The sequence below is a fragment of the Trachymyrmex cornetzi genome, unplaced genomic scaffold (assembly GCF_001594075.2).
Source record: "Trachymyrmex cornetzi isolate Tcor2-1 unplaced genomic scaffold, Tcor1.1 scaffold694, whole genome shotgun sequence".
In the NCBI taxonomy this organism is placed as follows: domain Eukaryota; kingdom Metazoa; phylum Arthropoda; class Insecta; order Hymenoptera; family Formicidae; genus Trachymyrmex; species Trachymyrmex cornetzi.
In genome coordinates, this window is record NW_017300019.1 from 310,888 (window position 1) to 334,700 (window position 23,813).

At 32.1% G+C, this 23,813-nt stretch overlaps 1 protein-coding gene across 2 annotated transcripts in view; it reads right to left on the bottom strand.

Moving 5' to 3' along the window:
* Positions 1-23,813, bottom strand: part of LOC108767592 (peroxidasin) — a 219,625-nt gene that overhangs the window by 93,700 nt on the left and 102,112 nt on the right. For both annotated transcript variants that reach the window (XM_018517558.1, XM_018517557.1), the window contains one exon: positions 18,768-18,981. In XM_018517558.1, the coding sequence (XP_018373060.1) occupies positions 18,768-18,981 (214 nt within the window). The remainder of the gene's footprint in view (positions 1-18,767; positions 18,982-23,813) is intronic.

The window sequence follows — 23,813 nt, forward strand, 5'->3', positions numbered from 1 at the left end:
GCGCTCTCCCTCCGTATTACAAAGCACGCCGATTCACACGCAACCACCCCGTCGACGCTATAAAGACTCCAAATCGGAACTCTACCGTCGCGAGACTGAGACATGAATCTTAAAAATTGGTCGTACGCGCGTCGCTTTCCGCAATCGATTTCCGCGTCACGTACGGTATAGATATCTCTTTCTTGTTCGTTTGTTTCTCTTTCGAATTTAATCAAATTATTCGATAATTTGTTTTATCTTCGTTCAGAAGTATTAAAACGGAATATATTATAAATGCAGATTTTTTTTACGAAAGCTTTAACATGAGCAACCAAAATATTCATTATACGTCAAAATTAATGGAGTACCAAGAAATATGAAAGAGCTCGTATGGGATTGCGTGCATCAGATGCATAAATTTACATGAATAATATAAACATCTATAATATATAATATATGTAGAGCATATTAAGCCGTCAATACAATGAATATAAATAATAGCATCAAGCTCATAATATCGCTTGATTGAGCACACACCAGTTAATAACATAATTAAATCGGTCCCTTGTAATATTATTACATTAAATACGCTTGGAAATTTGAATAAAAAGTTGTCGGAAATAAATTATTGGTCAAGAAAATGATGCAACGGATTTTAATCTCGACAATATTGGTATGCGCAGCGTAGCGTATTAACAAAATCCGCTTCCCAGTTTTAGCCATCAGGTTTCGTTCAATGTATTTTGCACGGAGACGGTTGCATAATGTGGCGCAGCTTGCAGCACGGTAATGCCATTACTAACCATCCAGCAAAGCTTCAAGAACCACTAGGCCCGCGGCGGGCATTAATTTTTTTCACCGCGCCCAAACCTACTCCGACGTTATTTACCGGAGCGAAACCGAGAAAAACGAGGTAGCAGTCGCGGAGCGGAGAGAGAGGAGAGGAAGCCCGGTTGCTGCCTCGGTCGGGAACAACGCCGCCGGCCAGCCGCGAGACGAGCGACGTGAAGTGTTGCTGGAAAGGGCCTTCTGCCATTTCGTAAATCAGCCTGGCGAGCTAAAAGCTTTGCTCGAAGTCGGTGCACCATGAAAAGATCTAATGCGCGTCGCGCAAACGGTACGCCAAGCTTCTGCTATGGCCAGAAAAACATCATCACGGAAATGCGCACACTAATTGTCTTTTTTTATTTAAGTACTAATACAACGACCACAAATATCACGTATTACCTACCTACCGTGTGAGCGTAAAGTGCATACGTTAATATCAGAAACACGGTATTCAATACTGATCCGATTACATCTTGCATGCCGCTCCAAAATTCCCTCATACGCTATTCGCATTTAATCATGCGCGTCCGCGTATTTTCTGCGAAAAAATATTAATTATCTGTTACTTTCGACACCAAGTCATAATAAAGAAAGTTGCTTTCTCTGCTATCCCGTTAAAGCCAACCGGGTGTGGCTAATAGAAAAATAATGGAATTAAAACTCATATTAAGCGTTAAAAGTTTATTAATTTTTAATCTAACCATATTAACGCCCTTTTTGCTTCTAACTTTGAATTTTATTTCGTTAAAAACGTTACAAACTTTGAAAAGTCTATTAATTATTACACGGTTAATCATATAAATTTAGACGTGTTATAATATCTCCTAGCTGCTATTTAAATTAACAATTTTTATTTTCACTGTGCAAGCATAATTACAAATTGTCATACAAGTACCGTATAATATTTTAATAAGGTATTTTAATAACGTTCTCGAGATTAATTATAGTCGAAATTCTAATATAGAAATATTGAAGAAAATGCAAATTATATACTTACAACGTATTATTATTTTCTTCAAATTTTCACGTCCTGAAAGGAAATATGTGATTTACTCAATCATGAAGAAAATGAATTGCTACTCGTGGATAGAAAATGATAACGTTCACTTCGTTGCTACCATGTTACGAGAGATAATATCGCGACATGAGAAATTGCTCGCGCCGCTATCTACCAACTCGAATCTCTTGGATTCCAATAGCAAATAAATAAATTACGCGAAATACCTGCTTTGACAAATGATTGACTCTATGTGCAGTTAATTGATCGAGTTGAACGAGTAACTGTTACTTGTAGATTGGGAAGCGCTCATCAGTGCTTGCATTACACACATTACGAGAAATAATATCGCTGTAGCATGCGAGTTAAATTTCACTACACGAATTCTGATCTTGATACGCAATAACACGATTTTTTGTTTACATACGTCACGTTCATGAAAAATAGCTACGTACCTGTTTTCCATGAATTTTAAGCTCGAAATCGCCTGTAATATTATTTCTCATAACACTGTCACGATAAGTGAACGTTTCCTATCTACAAACAGTAATTACTATTCTGCTTGATTGTCTAAATATCGGATCGTCAATCATTCATTAAAGCAGTTACTGTTTTGTTGTGATAATCTGTTTTTCACTTTTTACATTGCATTTTCTACTGTGATTTAAACGGATTTTCTATCATTTTCTGTTTGAGAAAGCTGATACAAATGGTGTGATATACAAATCGTCGAGAGAATCGAATCGTTTCAGGAACGAATTAAGACTCCATCTGAAATCTAGGTCTTTTTTGGTTTCATTCTCTATGAAATAGAAAATGGATTAAATAAAGTTTTTAACATTCGAATGAAAAAACTATTGGTAATGAAATAGACATGTTGAAAAATAACCCTGACTTTTTTTGAAAAACGATAACAGTAAAAAAAAACTTGGACTGGACAAAAAAGGTTCAGATTGCAGACCGAGGGAATAAAAATATTGCAGATTGCACAGACGGAGGGTTAATAATTACTTAAAAACATATGGAATGGAATAACCATTTGATAAAGTATTAAAAAATTTGATAAAGTATTAAAACATTGGTAATCCATTTGATAAAGTATTAAATATTGCTCGGTACAAAAAAAATGTGCGTATCAAATTGGTGTGCGGTCTTAGTATTTATTGACACGGAATGACGCACGAGGCGTGTTTGTTTACGCATGGTCGGCATGCTATCGTTCGTTCGTTGAGCAGGCAGACACGTGCCCCTTCGTGTTATCCCTCGAAATATGTGATCATTCTTTACGATTAACGATTACGAATAGTTAACGTTCGCGACAAATAAATCGTGTCGAGATGTTTATTGAGGCAAATATCTCACGCTGTTTACAATTTCGTATGATCGTAGTTTCTCCGTGCTATTTTTTCACCGCCGCAAAATAATAATACGCATGAAATGTTGCATAGAATTCAAACCAGAAATGTGTCGTTTAAAACGTCACGTGGAATCTGCAATTAATAAGCGCGAGATAATTAACCTAAGAGGAGGTGCAGGTCTGGGGAGAGGTATCGGTAAAGCAATCATGGAGTGAGTAATTCGTTAATTATCATTTTGCTTGTTGTCTGCGGAATTAATTGTTTATCATTATTATTTCATGTACGCGATTATATTTTGAAATATTAATTATTTTCGATACTCTGCTAATTCGAATATTACATTTTACAGTTCAACGTACTTGAATACTGCAACTTACTCCGCCGCTACTTAACGTATCGGTAAGAAACAAATTATAATTTTTATATTAATCTCTGAAGTAGTGGATCTGTGAAAACTGTGTATCAAAGTAAGATTTAATGTGTAGATTTGAAATAAATATCAAGTTTTTAAGAGTCTAAAAATATTGTTAACCCTTAGTACACAATGTACACATCTTAGTTTTTGGCACCTTTTTACTACATACGTTCGGTCGAGATGGTTGCTTTTGCCTACAAATCGATTGCCTACAGTATCTTTTGCCTACATCACTTTTGCAACTACATACGTTCGGTCGAGATGGGTGCTTTTGCCTACAAATCGATTGCCTACAATATCTTTTGCCTACATTACTTTTGCCTACGGTTCGATTGCCTACATGTATTATTGCCTACAACTCGATTGCCTACATGCGCTTTTGCGCACAAAATAGCTCGATTGCCTACATGCGCTTTTGCTCACAAATATAAAATTAAAGTTAAGTAAGAAAATGATTTATATTTTTAGGAAATCTATCATGTGAACAGTGGGGTGTCAGTGTAGACAGTGTGCGCTTGGAATATTTTTCCAAAAAAATCTATAAAATTAAAGTTAAGTAAGAAAATGATTTATATTTTTAGGAAATCTGTCATGTGAACAGTGGGGTGTCAGTGTAGACAGTGTGCGCTTGGAATATTTTTCCAAAAAAATCTAACCCTAATCAAACCATTTGTTGGTGTGAGGTAGCCCTCATTTCGCGTGGAAGGTTGTGAGCTGTAGGCAATAATATATGTAGGCAATTTAGCTGTAGGCAATAGTACATGTAGGCAAAAGTAACTCTTTTTCTAAAATTTTTATTTGTGCACAAAAGCGCATGTAGGCAATCGAGCTGTAGGCAAAAGTGATGTAGGCAAAAGATACTGTAGGCAATCGATTTGTAGGTAAACGGGATCCCCCCCGTTCGGTCATTGTCCTGGATTAATTTTCATCACTTTTACATATATATGAATTATTAAACGATTTTTACATATACAATATTTTGACATCATTAAGAAGTATTTGAAAGTGATGTAGGCAAAAGATACTGTAGGCAATCGATTTGTAGGTAAACGAGATCCCCCCCGTTCGGTCATTGTCCTGGATTAATTTTCATCACTTTTACAAATATATATGAATTATTAAACGATTTTTACATATACAATATTTTGACATCATTAAGAAGTATTTGTACAATTATATATTCATAACAAATTGTAGATAAATTGTTATAACTAAATATAGTTAACAAAATGAGAGAAATATATAAAAATATGAAACTTTAAAACAAAAATGTTCAAAGGAAAAATATAGTTAAATATCTTAAAATTGATATTTCAAATTACAAAAAAAATTGTTCAAGTGTCGGCTGTCAAAAAAGTTTAGTTATAACCTGAAAACGATGTTTTTTTTTAATATGCATGAAGGGCTATAAATTAAAGATATATTACATTTATATTTTAAACAATGCATTTTATTATTGCTATTGTGTTAAAAAAAACTTATAATTTATTAGGAAAGTGTTCTTTATAACATTACAGATAATATAATACATAATATTACTGACAACGTTTAGCATAAGAGTGCCAAAAATCTTGTTTATTAAAGGCTAATATGTTGTTCTAGGGTTAAATTCTTTTTTTAATAATACACGAAATATTTCCGTAATACAACCGAGAATTAGTTGAAAATAAAGAAAAAAATAAAAATTTTTTAGTTACAAAAAAGTACACTCTGTACACACGTTGGGTACACATTTGTGACTCAGAAATGAATTTCGGAGTTATGCCAGTTAAAGGACATGCACGAGTTGAGGTTGGCAACGCACAAAATTTGTTCTCTAGAAAAAACCACTTTTTTTTAGGAATAGAGACCGATATTTGACCAGATGCTCTTAGTATTTCTTAAAGAAAAGAAATGCGCAGGACACAAGTGACCCAAAGGTGTGTATTAAGGTGTAATTAATAATACTTTTTAGGTTTTCACCGGTATTATCTTCAAAGATATCAGAAGGTATATTTTGGTATCTTCAAAGATACCAGAAGGAATAGTATTAATAAAGATAACCTCTCGTAAATGCCAGAGATTTCTTTTGAGAAAAATGAGCTAAAATAGATTAGCGTTGATATTTAATAACTCTGGATTTTCACTTTGGAACAAGAAATTATCTCCACAAGTACATCGTATATACAATAATATTTTCTTCTCTTACATTTTTGAATAACCAGATTATATGTATACACAGATAAACTTTTTAAGATAATACCCAATTGAGAACACCATAAAAATATAATAAGTTAATTCAATGATTACTTCAACAATTTTAAACGTCAAGTATATTACTACTGATTAAATTTTCGATTTTTTTTGATTAGATTAAAATTGATTTAATTTTTTATTAATAAGTAAGGAAAATAAAGAAAAAAAAAAAATAAAATAAAACTATACATATAGGTAGAAAATATGAAATTTTAGAATATAAAATACAGATTCGGAATATGAAATTTTTATTTAATTATCTTTATGGTGTTTATATTTCATAGAAGAGCTTGAACCAACTATATTTATAGATATATTATATTTTTATGTGTAACATTTATAAAATACTATAAAAAAAAGGTTAATATTTAGATTTCATTTTCTTTTCTCCCTTTCACCTTCTCAAATATTTTTAGAAATTAAATTTGAGATTCGTGGTTGCACTGAGAAAAAATGTAGACAATTTTAATATTTAGTTCAATACTACCAAATAACATTTACTTAAAGTAAATAAATATTTATTTAATGAAAAGAATGACTGTTAAATCAAATTAATGGTTCTTATATCAAATAAGTATATCGTTATATTTAATAAATATTTAATTGGCAGTATTCAACTAAAGATTTATTAAAATTGATAATATTTTTTATCAGTGTAGCCTTCCTAAATCTTTCTAGAGTCCAATATTAAACATTAATTAGCAAAATAAATATTCAATTTTTTTCAATGTATATGTGTTATAAGCATAATGAAAATATAAGAAATATTTTATAATCTCATGTTATATTTCTGTTAATTTATTTAATAAATATTGCAACAATGCTTATTACATTTATTCTTATAATGCACCAATTTAATTCTAATCTTTTATAATTGTTACAGCTTATCTATAATTACACTTTATACCTATCATTTAAAACAAAATAAAATAATGCGAGGATTAATAAATATTTCGTTCCGGAATACAGAATATTTTATATAAATTATCTCAGAATTAATCAGTTGTATATGAAAAATGTTCGATACTGACAGTGAAATATAATCTCTGACATATCATATTATAAAATAACTGTGACAACATGTCGGTAATATAGCAATTTGAGATAATTTATTAATATTATTTAAATTATGAAAATCTATAACAAATACAACATTAATAACCAACATAATTACTTATACTTTAAAAACTTGTGATGGAACACATCAAGAATGCTTAATTAATTTCGGAAACGCTCTATTATAATATTGACGGTGATCATAGAATATTTTGTATAGACAAGCACAACTTAGTTGCAAGCAGAATCAAATCTGAGTTCATTGTTATCTCATCAATTATTCATCTTACTTGTAACAATTTATCTTGAACTCTTCTGATACCTATAACTTATATTCGTGTTTTCATTATTGAGAAATATAATCCTCCTTGTAATAAATAGCTGGCATATCTACTTCGCGAAGTATGCCAGCGATCACGGTCGATTATTCTCCCCGAGTATTGTTCTTCGCAGTTTCTCTGCATATTGTTTTCGTTTATACCTCGGAGAGTATTAACAATGCACTCGGTGTAGTTGCATCTCCCATGAGAATCGATCGTAGTTTCATACCGTAAGCAAGTACCGTACATTCGCACAGATGCATACTGATTGTTTCTGCTATGTTTAAATGAAATAACCCGAGTATATAATCTGAAGGTATAACTTCCGAACCCGTATCGATGAATTTTATCACAAGTAGATATACATTTTCAATCGCTCGCCACATTTTGCATACATTGCGGAGCTAAATTAAAAATCAAGTTAAAAATGCAAATAATTCTCTATAAACAGAACTCTTTTGCAAACCTATTTCTACCCCTTTACGAAAGAATATTTATATGCATATGTACGTGTGATTCAATACGAAAAAAATGCAGTATGTGTATTTACATACGCTTTGACGCGGAAAAAAAAAGAATATCAACGGAAAGAGGGTAATCGTCGCTGCACAGTTCAACCATTACGCGGACACATTTCTACGCGTTACACGCGCTCACATCAATCTGCGAACGAATGAGTTAGGAATTCGCGATATATCCTGCCCGTTTACACGTGTATGCATCATATTCGCTCTCTGTACATATGCGTACTCGCTCATGCATTTATTTATGGAAGATTCCGGAGAGTCAGACGGGCCAGATGCGCGGCGCCACGACAAAATCGCGCTAGTTTCAAACGACACAGCTATCGCCACGAGAGAAGACTCAATTTACATACGCAACTTTTGCAGTTTAACGGCAAATACGCGCAGCCATATATATCATACGCGTGGCGAACTCTCAGTCAGTGGAGAGACCACTGCGGTTGCTGTTTGCATTCGTGAAAGTACACTTCCACTTCCATGCAGCACGAACTGCTCTAACCTCTACTCACTTATTGCATTACGAATTCTCAATTTTCTCCAAATGAGGTAAAACGGAAAGATACATTGCAACAAACACACGGATTCAATGTCTTTAAACATTTTTGGCGCGGCGCGGCGGTGCAGCTAAAAAGATGTGATTTCTGAAAGTCAGTTGAGAAGGTAGAATAAAAAAAATTTTTTTTATTTCAATCTTTGTTTTCGAAAAATAATTTTCAAAATCAAAATATTAGCTGATCTTTGTCTTCTTTTTTGCTAAAATTTAATTATTATCATAAAAAAATGTTGTACTTATGACACCGTGGATCCACTAAATTCTTATTTTTTAAAGGCTAATAAAATAAAACTCATTAATTTTGAAAATATTTTTATTGTATATCTTTTTGATATTTGGACTCTCATTTACCTATTTATTACATAGCGTTGAAAGGTGTAATATGAACTCACGATATCAGTTAAGAGTTAAGCAAATTTCAATAGTATACTACATATCATTAAATTTACCTTGATAATTATCAAAATACTATAAATAAAACATGATAATTCACGCATTTATAAAATATAATATTCTATTTATAGTAAAATTTAAAATAATTTACGTTACTACAGAAATTATACAGGAAGTATAATAGATAATTAAATAGAAATATAAAAAACGGTATTTTTTACTTCGGAGAAAAGTATCAAGTAAAAAAACTAGTTTTTTACTGTAAAAAACAGTATTTTTGACCAAATTACATAAAATTCATGAAAAAACATACAGAATTTATGTTAAATATGTAGAAGAAGAAATAGAATTTATTTTTCTTGTTATATTTCGATAATTTTTAATACTTTTGTCTTTATAATTTTATATTGAAGCGGAAATATGTATTATTGGCTATTGCAATTCTGGATGAGTTGACAATAGATTAATAGGTCTGTTTGCGTTGCTTGCACTCTTTGCATTCAGCATCTGTGCTTCCTCTTTTTTCAACGCCCAAATTAATTTTTCTAATCATATCACTTTAAGTGCAAAAATTTTGGGGGATTTCAAGCAATGCGAACTGATATAAATGACATAAAAAAAATATCCGAGTAAAAAACTGTCAAAGCCGAAGGAAAAAAACCATTAATTTCCGAATTTTTTACCCTAAAATTCTAGCATTTTTCCATCGATTACATCTCTATAATTAAATAATTTTTATTGTTTTAATAGAATGCACTTTTATACTCACATATTTTTCTGATATAAACATTCCATGGTATGCAATACTACTAAAAGCATTTAAGCTTAAAAAGCATATTTGTTAATTTTAACTAACTTTCAAAGTTTCAAAATCGATTTTCCCAAGACTCGCGCGTTCAGAGACATTCTGATGTACATGCATATGCGTCACACAACAAGTTCAGGAATATAATTACATTAATATATAATGTTAACAGAGTAGAACGCGCGAGATAACTTAATCATATCGCGCTTATTATGTGAATACCTTATTTTCATCGATTGCTGACGGTTGTAGAGCGCTAGTTGTAGTGACTGGTAATCAACGAAGAAGATTAATTAATACACGTAATAGTAACAGAGAGATAGGCCCTATACGGGGGAGAAAAACCTTTAAATAAATCAGAGTAATGCATTTATTGGCCAGAGGAAAATCCGCTTTCGTTAATCTTGTTATTGTTAATTAATGGATGCCGATAGAAGTGACTGATTGATAATTCGCATTTGCTGGTACGAGCACTTGCAACGTTCGCGCTTATAATCGGTGCCGCGTTAATGGATGGTTGTTATTTGGCGCGCGCGATCAAGCGTCTCCACATGCGACAACGTTAACGAGATATTAAATGATAGCGGTCACACGCAAAGCTGTCGCCAAATGCACGAGTGTGGCGGTTATACAGATGTATTTCAACAGTTATAGTTAACGATCGATTTGTCTGTAGTTGTCATTTGGCAATCCCAGCAACGCTATTTCCCTTTCGATCCATTTTAATCTTATTTTTATTCGCGAGAACAAAATGTTCGTATTTAAATTTATCACTGAAAAGATTTATTCTCTTCGCTACAAACTTCTCTCTTGCGAGATGATTATCGGGTAGCAAAATCTTTCATTTTATCACAATGAGAAATATCAGAAAGCTCGATATAACAGGATACAACGGTATAAGGTAGAGGAAAGGTATAACTGCAGTAGACGAAACTCATTTCAGAGTACCATCCACAGAGTCGGCGAATTAGAATGTATTTTAACGTTGGCCCCTGAGAAATTAGGATTCTCGCTACTGCCATAGAATCCCTCCGAGGCAGCCTGCAGTTCGATGTTAAACGCTTGGGCGCGATAATTATACGCTTCTGGGACGCTGCGTGTCCCGTGAATGCGATTAACTCTCGGTATTTCGGCATCGGACTTAATCTAAGCGTTATCATCTAGATTACGCGGCTCGAGAACTAGCCGTGCGTCCCAAATCTCAATCTTCCATGATTTGCCAGCTCGATTCCGTTCGTTCGAATATTGGATAATGCTCGCACGAAATGGTTGAATGAGCAAATTTGTAGTAAAGAGAGAAAATTTAAGAACATTACATCGCTAAAGAGGTAAAGAGAGAATTTAAGAATATTATATCATTGTTCTCTCTCTCTCTCTCTCTCTCTCTCTCTCTCCTACGAAAGATAATAAACGGAAAGCGTGATTTAATTCTATTTTGTGCTTATTGATGTATTCGCTATATCTCATTTGTATATTGCAATTTTAATATCATTTGCAAAGATACTATATGGAACCATGAAGGCAGGAAATTTTAACGCGCGGAAATCTGGCATGAAATACTCGTCAATCGAAGGTACTGATAAAATTGCGCCGATCACAAAAACTGCTCAAACTCGTCAGCAACCATCGCCCTTTCCAATGTTCTTGCATTTCTCTTTATTTGGAACGCTGATGCACATATAACTCACGAGAATTACTGCGCAGTCGAACAAAATTTCTACGGAAAATCGCAAGCTCGCGTGTTTAGCTACAACGTCTGCCGTTTTAATGGACGCTCACGTTAATAATGCCGCTGATGTAAGCACTTTTAGAGTTACCAGCTGTACGATTCGGTAAGAATCCCTGACATCGAATACGATAAGAGGCAGAGAACGATAACAGCCATTAGGAAAGATAAAGCGTCTGTAACTAGCGTCTGTACTAAGGCATCCGAAAATTACTGGTATAACAAGCGCAATTGCGAGCGCCGTTAGAGCGCTGTTTATCGACTTGAATTTCCCTTTCGCGAAAAAACCGTGCTTCAGTTACTTAAAGTTCGATCTTGTCGCGCGCTCGACCGAGAATAAAAATTTACCACCCCGGTAACAGCGGTGCGGCTCATTTATACGGCATTACGAGGCATAATCTAACGCGACGCTATTACCAAGTGGTAAGAAAAACGTTGCCGCGTCCGATGCGAAGGAGGAACTCATTGTTTCATCAGGATAATGCCCCCGTTTTCGCGTCCTCTTCTTTTCTCTTTCTCTCTCTTACTCTATCTTTAGAAGCTGAGAGATCCACGCCAGGAATTCGTCGATGTAATTTCGCACGAGCGATAGAGCGACATGTTGGAATTTGCACAAGCGTTCTTTTGTCGTCGGCAATATTACTATGACGGATTCTTGGCTGTGAACGCAGCCAAGCTATTTCGCAGCGAATAAGAACGGATAAGAGATCACATGATTATTACGCGATCGATCATATTCGCCATTCAAACTTCTCACGCGAACAGAATATACAGGGTGGGGAAAAAGTATGGAAGCAAACAATTATTTCCGAAACTATTCATTTTTAGCATGATTATTACGCGATCGATCATATTCGCCATTCAAACTTCTCACGCGAACAGAATATATATAACACCAGAATCGATTTGTAATAATTCTTTAATATCTTCCAACATGATTGGCTGTAATTGCTCATTTTAGGAAGTATTATAACGTACATACACCGGAAAATGAGTTCGCCGAAATATATAAAAACTAGATTTAGATCTAAAAATAATTTTATTTCATTATGCTATTAAAATAATTATATAGGATGATGAACAATGATGTAAAAAACTTTTATATTTTAACAATCACACTCAAAAAAGAAGTGTTTAATTTTAAGATATTAAAATGTTTTATTTTTATTTCCATTTTTTAAAGAGGTTTCAGTTTCAAACTTTTTCATTAAATAAAACACTATGTATGTTTGGATTTAAACCACTAAAACGTTTAATATTGAAATACCTTTCGTTACTAAACGTTTGTTTTACAAAAATGTTTTAAACGTAAACATTTTAAACACTGCACCTTTGCAGTGTAAATGAATGTCCTACATAATTATTTTGATAGTCAATTCATACAGCATAGATCTCCAAAGGACATCTTAATGACATCCAGAGCACGCCTGAGGACCTAGATAAAGTGTTCTGAGAAAATTAAATTATTTTCTGATCTGTATCTAATTATCTATATCCAACTGTTTTTAAATACTTCAGCAAAACCATTCTTTCCGTGTCGTTTGAATATTTCAACAGTTCGATACTATATCGTTGATTAAGAAGTACAATGAAGTATCGAACTCGTACTCGCTAACGGAAATTTAGTGCAATCTGTTCTTCACTTTAGTGAGAATTACGGCTTTTGGATACACTATAATGAGAACGGGGAAAGAGATTGAGAGAGGAAAGAAGAATCGACTGTTGAGGGAGTAAACTTTTCTTTGTAAATAAGCGTGACAGGTACCTGCAGACTGGTCGCGACTGTGTAATAAGACTTCGGTAGAGCACCCGGTATTGGCAAGCCTTGATTTATTTCGGCCAACCGAGGCGAGAACGTCGGTACGTGTACGGTGTAAAGGAAAGCGGGTGGTGACCCGTAGTCGAGTACACGGCTCCTTTCTTCCCCGCCGCGAAAAGCGCGGGATTGCATAAGCTGCCGTTACAATCCCTATATTCCCCGACTCTCGACTTTATAACGGAACGTTCGTCTGCGAATGTGGTCGTCGTCGTAAGAAGACCAATCCCCAAAATCCCACATCGCACGTACAACCTTCGAACGTTTCCTCGATCGACCTCGTCCCGATCTAATCGCTTGAATATTCTTCCTGGCAGTCGCGTGCAATACATATCGCATCTATGCGAAAATTTCACCATTTCTAAGCCACATCAGGATCGGCGTATCCTTTCTTGGATATTAAGTGAATATGGAATGAATGCCACGTTCGAAGAACGGTGCACGTGCAGCGCAGCTTCTTTGCTGACAGGCGATCGATTTGATAACATTAAAAGATACGATGAAAGCCTCGCCCACTTTGAGTCGCGTACAAGTTACTTTTATAGGTAATATCAGAAATGTTAAAAATGAAATAGTTTTAAATCTTTAAATCTACTGAAAGTAGTCATAACTTTTTTAAGATGTTCGGAACTGTCGAAGCTTAGAAATATATGTCACTAACATTCTCCCCGTAGAAGGTATCTGCACGAAAAGAAAACAATTTAGCTAAATATAGTTTCGAAAATAATTTTATTGGATCATTAAACTAATTAAACAGAATGCTTAAATGTTGATAGCTATGCTGCAAAAGATATTTAGAGAATTTTTAGAAAACTTTTAGAATTTCTATAAAAAATATTTAAAGAATTATAAATATTTTTATTTAGAGAAATATTTAAAAAATTTGTATATTCTATATAGCAACCAGCTTGCTTACTTATTTTGATGGTCCAACAAAATTATTTTCAAATCTGTATCTACTTAAATTTTTTTATTTGAACTTTAGCAAAATCATTTTTTCAGTGTGCATCTCTTCGACAAGATATTTAATACCCATTGAATAAAGAATGACATATGGGCATAGCAATTTACAGTGTGAGCATCATTCTTATATATATCATTATTGCAAGGAGGTATTTTATAAATATAGAAAATAAATCTTGTGGGGTGCAGGAGAGGATTGAGCTTTAGAAGTATTTTTAACTACATAATAAAAGATTATCAGTCGATTAAACGCATCCCCTGGTGAAAATTTTTCTCATAATTTTTATACGAATTGGAACATTTTTCAGAAATACTCAGAAATATTCGGAAAGTTTACATCTTCTCTCAGAATTTTTCATACAAGTGAATTATGAAATATTCTGAAGTTTCTTCATCCCATAATGTTTAAAAAATATTTTTTAGATTTTATAACATTTCATTAGAAATTATACTTACAAAAAATCTTAGAAATTTTACGATATTTCGTAATTAACATATATGAAAAATTCTAAGAAAAGATGTAGATTTTCTGAGAAGTGTTTCAATTCGTGTAAAAAATGTAAGAAAGTTATAAAAAAAATTATATAGAAATTCTGAAAAATTATATATATATTCTGAAAAATTATATAAAAAATTCTGAGAAAAATTTTCACCAGGGTTCTGTAAGCAGAAATCTAACAAAATCTCTAAAAGTGAATCAGTGTATTATTACCGACATCAGTGCTACACTTATAATTGATGTAATCATCAGCGAATATTTACTATTTTTCAGTAATACTGATTCATTTTTAGAGTTTATGATTTTCTGCAGATTCAATCTGTAGAAACCATAACTTCTAAAAATGAATCAGTGTATTATTACTGAAAAACAGTAAATATTCACTGATGATTACAGTTATAAGTGTAGCACTGAAATCAGTAATAATACACTGATTCACTTTTAGAGAGTAGTATACCTCACCACAATGATAAGGTTCTAACATTGATATATTTTAGCTTTGGTACTTGCAGATTTAATCTACTTTGTACGCTTTGATGTACGATTCATCTTTGTACGGGGATGATTTCAATCTATATACGTACATAAAATGGGCAAAGTTCTTTTTGAAATTTTTACTGTTTTATTTTACAGCGATTTTATACATTAACTGTTCGAAACGACGAAGAAACGCTTTCTCTCTCCTTCTTGTATTAATTTCACGCTCTTTTTGTACCGGGCCAACATCAATCGATAGGCCATTATGGAAATCCGATTAGAATGTGGCTCCAGGCTCGTAAAATTCACAACGCCAGAGTTCAATGTAGATCGGTAGTGAAACGAGAGACTGGGCGCTGGCACAAGCAGTTTACGCCCTCGGAAAAGCCGCCGTCGCTAGCGGAATTTAAGTTCCTAACTATTTGAACGTTTGCCAGAAATAAAGCTTCCGGATAGTGCCCGCCGACCAGGAATTATTTCTTAAGTTCTGTAAAGCAACTTTATTTCTACGTAAGCGAGTCCACTCACCGATATTGAACGGTTTATAGCCTACAATAATGAACAATGTTATCATGGCTTGCGCGTGATAACATAAATAGCTCATCAGGAGACAATGATAGCTTTTTGATTAATGGAAGGATAAGAGAATGAAAGAAAAGTAAAGTCGCGATAATAAATGATGCCCGTCGCAACTTTTATAGGTCATTATAGAAATCTTTGCGCGCGATAAGGGCAGAACGGCGAATAAACCAGATGTAGAAATGCGTAAAAGAAGATCCAAAAAAAGAAAGAGCCGGGAATTCTCGACGTTAACGAATACATCGGCACGTTCTCAAAAGAAATCATTACTCGCGCATTTTTTTGTTTGTCCAAGAACGAAGTAATATTTCAAAAAATCACGATGCCGTGTAAAATTTAAACGTCATAAAGTTTTATTCTATAATGTGTGAATTATTGAATAAAGATACAAGGATTATTGCTGTGTTGATAAAAAAGTGACATAAATAAAAAAATTAACGCTTTAAGATAATGAAAAGAAATTGATCTTAAAGACTTATATAATATATTTTTGTGGAAAAAAGCGATTTATTTATAACACATAGCTCATTTATATGGAAAAATGTCCCAACTCTGATAAGAAATTAAATTTACATCTTTTTATGTGGCTGTAATGTTCAAATTTTAAATACTTATAGTATAGTTTTAAACACAGACTTCTATAACTAGACTGCTCACTTTGTTAGATTATTTTGTGATAGAAAAGAGATAAAAGTGGTGTCGAGAAGAAAGAATCTTCTTGTCTATAGAAGTCTGTATTATAGTTTTAATAAATATACATTATAATATATAAAGTATAACATATGGAAAAAAAAGTGAAGTTATAAAAAATTGTATATTCATTATCATAATTAAAACATTGTTTCAATTGTAATAAGAACTTGTAAAAAAAGATTTCTACTGAAAAGTAGCTAATTTTGAGGTGTCACTTTTCCATCAACGCAACGATACGCTGTCATACATAGAAAGATTCGTATTAAAAAATCGTATCGGAAAGGAAATCAGAATATATACCTCGATCAAGCTGTTCCACCGTTCCTACTACTCGAGAGATTCTTAATGTACGTACAAGAAAGATCTTCATTTACTATATCGATATTCGACCGAAGGTTATAGAAAAATGATACGCTCGAACAGACTTTATAACTTAAAACGAAAGCCGAACGATATGTAGGAGAATAATATACCGCAATCGTTCGTTCCACCAGTCGGGTCCGCGAAATATTCCGTTTATTTCACAGAGCATGGAATTTATTTCAGTCCTGTACCTGGTATTTCGGTCAGATATTTCATAACCCTCCTATTGCAGCTACGGTGACTGAAAAATATTTCGATATCTACATACCTATATTGATTTCATCTCTCGTGATGCTTTCTATCTCTTTTCTGTCCTCGTCTTCTCTATCATTGCATCTTTCATCACGTACTTCTGGCGTTCTTATCATTATGTTTCTTTCCCGTAATGCATGAGTCTAACAAGCACGCGCATTTGTCAAATCGAGATTTTATATCAGTACATACATATACGCGATAAATACAACTATGGTAAAGTATATGATAACTTTAAGAGATACATCTTGCATCCAATTTGAAATATAATCTCCCTCTTTGCATATGTCAGAGAGTTAACTATATATCCACAGTCGTATAAGTAAATCTAATTATACTGAATACTTTTTATAAACTTTTAAGAAAAACGTAAGAAAAAAGTTTTCTATATCGATCAATAAAGACTTAACTATCTGTTGAAGTAAAGAATAGTATACTTTTGAAAGATGTTCTGGTAACGATGTTGCAGCGCTCGTCATCGTAAATTTATACTTCACGACACACGTCACTCGTGCTCGTGGCACCATAATTAATTTACAGATTCTATGCATATATATGTATGTGTGTGTGTGTGTGTGCGTGTGTGTGCGCGTGTGTATATGTATATATAATCGCTCTTATTCGAATATATAAATTTTGAAACCTCAAGTGTTCCAAGTTCTCTTTTCAACGCGCGCCAGTCTCATTAATCTCGGCCAAACTATTCGCCTAGCTACACGTACTTGGTAGCTAAAACCGTCACGCTATAGAGATATCATCGGACGTTGTAGATGAAAGCCCGAATTTGATCTTCAAAGTGTCTATTAGTCTTACGTCCGTTATTAATCAAATATAGCTGACAACTGCGATATTGCCCGCTATCAATCAATCATTGATAGTCGGCTGAGTCAGTCACGAATTATCCGGTGCAAGTCCATTATGCATAGATGATAGATGATAATGAGCTTACTGTGCTATTAGAACAAGTTACACTTCGTTATTAAAATGAAGTATCTTTACTCGTTGCAACTAAAGGAAGACGATGTTATCGCTGCCAGAGTGAATAGTTTAACAACATTTCTGTATTTTGTTCGATACACATACTCACATGCAATCGTGCAACTCGTATATCAAAGACCGGCGTAGCTACATTGTCAATAATAAAAGAAAAATACAGATACGCGCGAATAGAAAAAGAAAAAAAGGAAGAGTATAGAACGGAAAGGGAGGATACGAGTAAAGGACGGGAGTCCAATTAAGTGGCGTGGGACGTGGGTGCCACGAGAACATCGTTACAGCATCGAGATCGCCATTATGCCACGAAGAGGACGACCCTAACGACGTGGCTACCGTGATTTATGGTCCAGCGAAAACGCGCCACGGGACACATGGATTATGTATCCAGAGAACGACTTTCTAGTTGTAGTACTTTATAAAAGTAGATTAAGACAACAATGCATCATGGCCTTTCATCTTTACCATTAGCATAATTAGTCTTCACTTTATGCAAATAGTTACAAATGTCGCGAGTTACAAACATCTCGAAACGAGCGCCTCATAGCAATTACGCCGAAAACAGAAAGCTTTGTATGATGATACAGGGTTGCCTCAGAGGTTTCACATGCTTTAATTACGGAATTCTTTAAGTGATCTGGAATTTCCCTTTTGACGAAAATTATTTAAACTTGAATTTAAATAACCTTCTAGTTGCCGACAAATCAACATCATACATTTTTTTTCTTATTATGCTGTTTATAATACCAGCGTGGTTTTCGATAATGGCAATGGTTTTGGGATATTCTGTGCAAACACGATGATTTACGGGTCGCAAGATTGCGGTCATCAGATCAAAATACATATCATTAGTAGCAGTAGGAAATAGCAGCTCTTGATTGGTTCGAGGTTGCCAAGTCCCGGACGGTTAGATGAACACACACGCAATGACGCGCTCACTTACCTGACACCGCTAGATGGACAGTTCTGATTAATGGTGGGTGGGCGCTGACTTGACACTCGTAAAGGCCAGTATCGCGTTCCGTAGCGGAGCGTAGAAGCAATCGCCAGTCATTGGGTTTCTCAAAGGCCAGGGAGAATCTGGAGTCACTCGCGTACGTATCGAGGCCAATAGTGAGTAAATGAAGCTCCTCTCCCCGTCTACGCACCCAAGACACCTGTAATGAAAAAAAAGTAGTGCTTGATGCAATCTATCAGAATTTTCCACAGAGCTTTTAATCCTGGATTACAGCGACGAGTCATTTGGATTCAAAGGAAAATTTTAGACGGCTATACGATTAATACCATAAGGTTCTAAATTATAAATAAAAATCTTCGAACCTTTCACTATCATCGCCGTAAGATGGAAATTACATACTTTAAACGGGATGTTTTAGAACTTATAAGTAGTTTTTATAGCTAACTACAGCTATAAAACAGCTATGAAAACTCTCAACCACGAGGATTAATTAAAGAGGTTAACAAAATAATAAGAAACATATAATTTTCTCCTCTTCTTTATTAACAATTAACTAAATTGAAATGGGAAATAGAATTTCTATTGACATCTTTCTCTGATCAGCTGACCTCCGAAAACTATTAGCCCCAGAACTCGGAAAGTCACTATTCACTTCTGAACTTTACACGCGATATACAAGGGTGCAGACAAGGCATATTTATACGTGGTAGACTTTCGTGAGTGGACGTATAAGAGTAGTCTTGTACCTTTCACGAAAGAAGGAGAGAGAGAGGGAGAGAGAGTGCCAAGAACACTTTGCATAAATCATGCACATCGAAGCTAATGGAACAGTGTGCCATAAAAATACGACCGTATTGCCCGTAAATCACAGTAAGTTATGCCGTTAACTGCTATTATCTGACGCAAATATATGTCCGCATTTTAAACCCGATTGTATCGTTCCCCCATTCATTAAATTAGATAGAAGGTTTATATGCATAAAAAAGTTTTGACAACTTCGATAAACTTAGTCAAGAAGATAAACTCACAAGATGTTTTTGGCACCAATTTCCTTTTCCATGCCAAGGCAGAAAAGAAATTAATAAAGGTTTGAAAATGGGGTAAAAAGTTGGTACAACTGTGTACAACTGTCCATCAAGAAACATTATACGAAAAATGTTGTATTGATAAATATTTTAATAAAATGGAAAATGCTTTTAAGTAAAATATATTAAGACATAAAGAATATTTTACAGATAATTTTACAATATTTTACAATATTTAATCTGTTTGTCTTATAAAAGTTATGATTTTAAACAATTGCGCCAATTGCATATACAAGTTTACTTAAAGTGTACTTAAAGTATAAATATACAAGTGTACTTAAAGTATAAAATTAAATTCTTTTACATTACCATGCTTCGATATCCAATAAAACACCTTTAAGTATTGTATGTTTTACGCTTATGAATATGTATTTATGAATATATATTTTAATATAAATGAATCGATATATTATGTATTTTTTCATATGTGGAGGAATTTTTAAAGTAAATGATAAAAGAGAGAGAGAGATCCATATTACATAACACACACATATGTAGATATCAAAGAAATATTAATTTTAATTAAATTAAAAATAACAAAAACTTAATAGATAAAATATTACTTTGTTATAACGAGCGAAGGTAAAATATTCTAATAATTGCTAAAAAAGATATTTTTAGATACCTAATAATCAAATATTCGCGTTCTTTTACTTGTTTTAAAAAGATAAATTTATATAATATTTTTTTAATGATATAACAAAACAATATAATAAGAAATTTGATTGATATAGAGAGTTCTTTGTAAAGCCTCACGCATCGACAAGTTCTAATGATTAGTACGACTGTAATTAATCGATATTTGTATTTCATGTTAACAATTTATAAAAATTACATAATTTTTCTCTTGAAAAAATCTAGCTTTAAAGTAATAATAATAAATTAATTTATATATATTTTATATCAAATATATATATATATATTATTCTTCAAGTAAACAAAGTAGATTTAATACGATGTGATAGTCCAGAAATTGACTTGAAATGCAAAAAACAGAATATTTGCTCAAATTTATTTTATAATAAAGTAAATATTTTTCGAGATGACTATTCTTGATGTTTGTTTTTACAAATATATGGAACGTTGGCCGTCAACGCGCGTAATTATATATATACGCCGCCATTGAAGCAACATGATTTTTTTTCATCGTTTACTCCACGAGATTATTTTTTACGACTATATTCAATTATCTAATTCTTACTATTAATTTACCACTAATAAATAATTCTGATGTATCAAAGCAAATATTTTGCGATATTTATTCTTTTAAAATAAAAATCAAAGTTATTGAAAATAGAAATTTTTTAATTATTTTAACAAAGGAATATTTACAAATAATTATTTCTTTAACGATGCTTATTCGAATACATTTCATAATACAATTTAAACTTTTCGCTAGTACAGATAATTTGTCCATTACTGTTTCTAGAAAGCACGGAATAACAAAAGAATCGTTGGATCCAATATTATCAATATCAAAAAGATATACGTAATTTATTTTTGTGAATTATTAATAATATTTTATATACTTTGACGGAATTACGCATTGTGCACAATTAACATTGAAAATACCGAACAAAATAAAAAATTATGTAAAGTTACGACCAATAAATGTAATGTGTATGCGTTGTATAATGGGTATGTATACAATTTAAATTCATTGTTTATGCATATCTTTTATAAAATATATATTTCTATTGGAAACCATATTATTTTAATACTTGATTTAATCGTACATAAACTTTTTCACAGTGCGCAAAATCGTATTTAAAGTGACTATAATAAATTGATAAATAAAAAAAGCATAAACAATAAATTTTCATGATTCATTAAATTTATTATATATAAAAATATTTCTGGATATATTACACGTACATAATTTTATTGCCTTGGAGATGCAAAATGTTTTGGCGCAAAATAACAATAATAATCTAATTTACGTATCTTTTCCAGTAACAAATAAAATAAATTTTACTCTTTAATTCAATTAGATTCAATGTACATTGTTGAAATATTTATTGAAATTCATTTGGAACTTTAGTAGGAATCTATTCTAAATATTTTATAAAGTATATTACACGCGCGTATCTCAATACAAGACGTGAATTACTTCGGAAATGTTAAATACTTCGAGACAACGAAAATTAGTTCAGTAGGTAAAAATTCTATAAAGTATTAAATATTTCGAAGTGATAATAACTTTAGCTTTGTTTTTTACAGCGTGCAAGGGTTTTGATCTTTTGCTGATTAAACATAAAGTTGCCGTGTTACCATTTGCAAACCGAAATTCGAATGTCTCGTACACCGTGGCTTGTTTATAAAGAGAACATTATGCTATCATTCCTATTCCGATACTCAAATTGACAGGTAGCTGGGCAAGCTGCTTCGTGCATAGTGTTATTACGAAACACGACACGATAAAAAAGCATAAAGAGAATATTATAGTAATTAGAAAAATACATCTTTCTCTATTAAATTATTTCTCTACGCGATCGATAAAATCTTCCGATTAAAAAAATTTTTATTAAGGGTGTATCAGCAGTAGAGTTGCTGCAAAAATTTTAAATTGAAAATGTATTAATATTTATACTCTATTCATGTAAATGTAAATATTAAAACTATACATGTGCATATGAAACAGTTATGTGAATAATCTCATATGTATATTTATTTAACACAATACATTTTATAGTTTATTTATTGCATTTATTATTATATTTTTATTGTTATAATACTTTAATTTTAAAAATGAAAAAAATTCAAGTAATAGAAAGAACGTCATTTTCAAAACGGATTTTATCTTAGTGTTTAATGATATTTACATATTTGCAAATACATTTTTTTAATTCTATAAATCTATTGCGTACCTATTCGGTTTGTCGGATTTGAAACGCAATTCTAAACTGAAGCTGGAAATAACATCACAGATTATATAGATATTTTAATGATGACGCTAACAAGCATCTTAAAATAAAAAACTTATTAACTTACACAAAAATTTATTTTGTATAAATACTTTAAATAATCAAGACTATTTATGAAATTATTTATGAAGTATTCATCAAGATTATGTATTTATGAAGTTTTATTGCGATTTACTAATTTGTTGCTGTGTAAATAAATAAAATTTAATACATAAAGTAAACCTGATAATAAATGTAATAAACGTTCTGTTAGTAAACAAAATAAACTTTATTTATTTACAAGACAGCTAATTAATAAAGCGCAATAAAATTTTGTAAATACATGATCTCGATAAATACTTCATAAATAACTTCATAAATAGTCTTGATTATTTAAAGTATTTATACAAAGAAATTGAAATTTTCGTAAGTTAATAAGTTTTTTATTTTAAGATGTTTGTTTTAGCATCATTACTAAATGATCTATGTAATTTGAAATGTTATTTTCAGCTTCAGTTTATGATTGCATTTCAAATCCGACAAACCGAATCGGTGCGCAACAGATTTATACAATTAAAAAATATATTTACAAATTTGCATGTGAATATTATTAAGCACCAAGATTTGCTTCGACTGAAAATAGCGTTTTTTCTGTTGTTTAAATTTTTGTTATTATTTTTAAAATTAAAGTATTATAACAATGAAAAAAATAATAATCTTGATTATTTAAAATATTTATACAAAAAATTGAAATTTTTATCATAATTTTTTAAGTTGAAATATTACATAATAAAAAATACTAAATAAATAAGTAAATTATAAAAATGTGTTGTTAAATAAATATATGTATGTAAATGAAGTTATTCACACAAGCTTTCATGAGCATAGTTTTATTTATTTTTATTTGAAAAGTATAAATATTAATGCATTTCTAGTTCCTTTTTGAAGAGACAACGGATGATATGTCCTAAGGCGCACTGAGAGAAATGAGTTTGTTATTAGAACAAAAAATGATTTATTATGATTTTTTAAACACTATAATA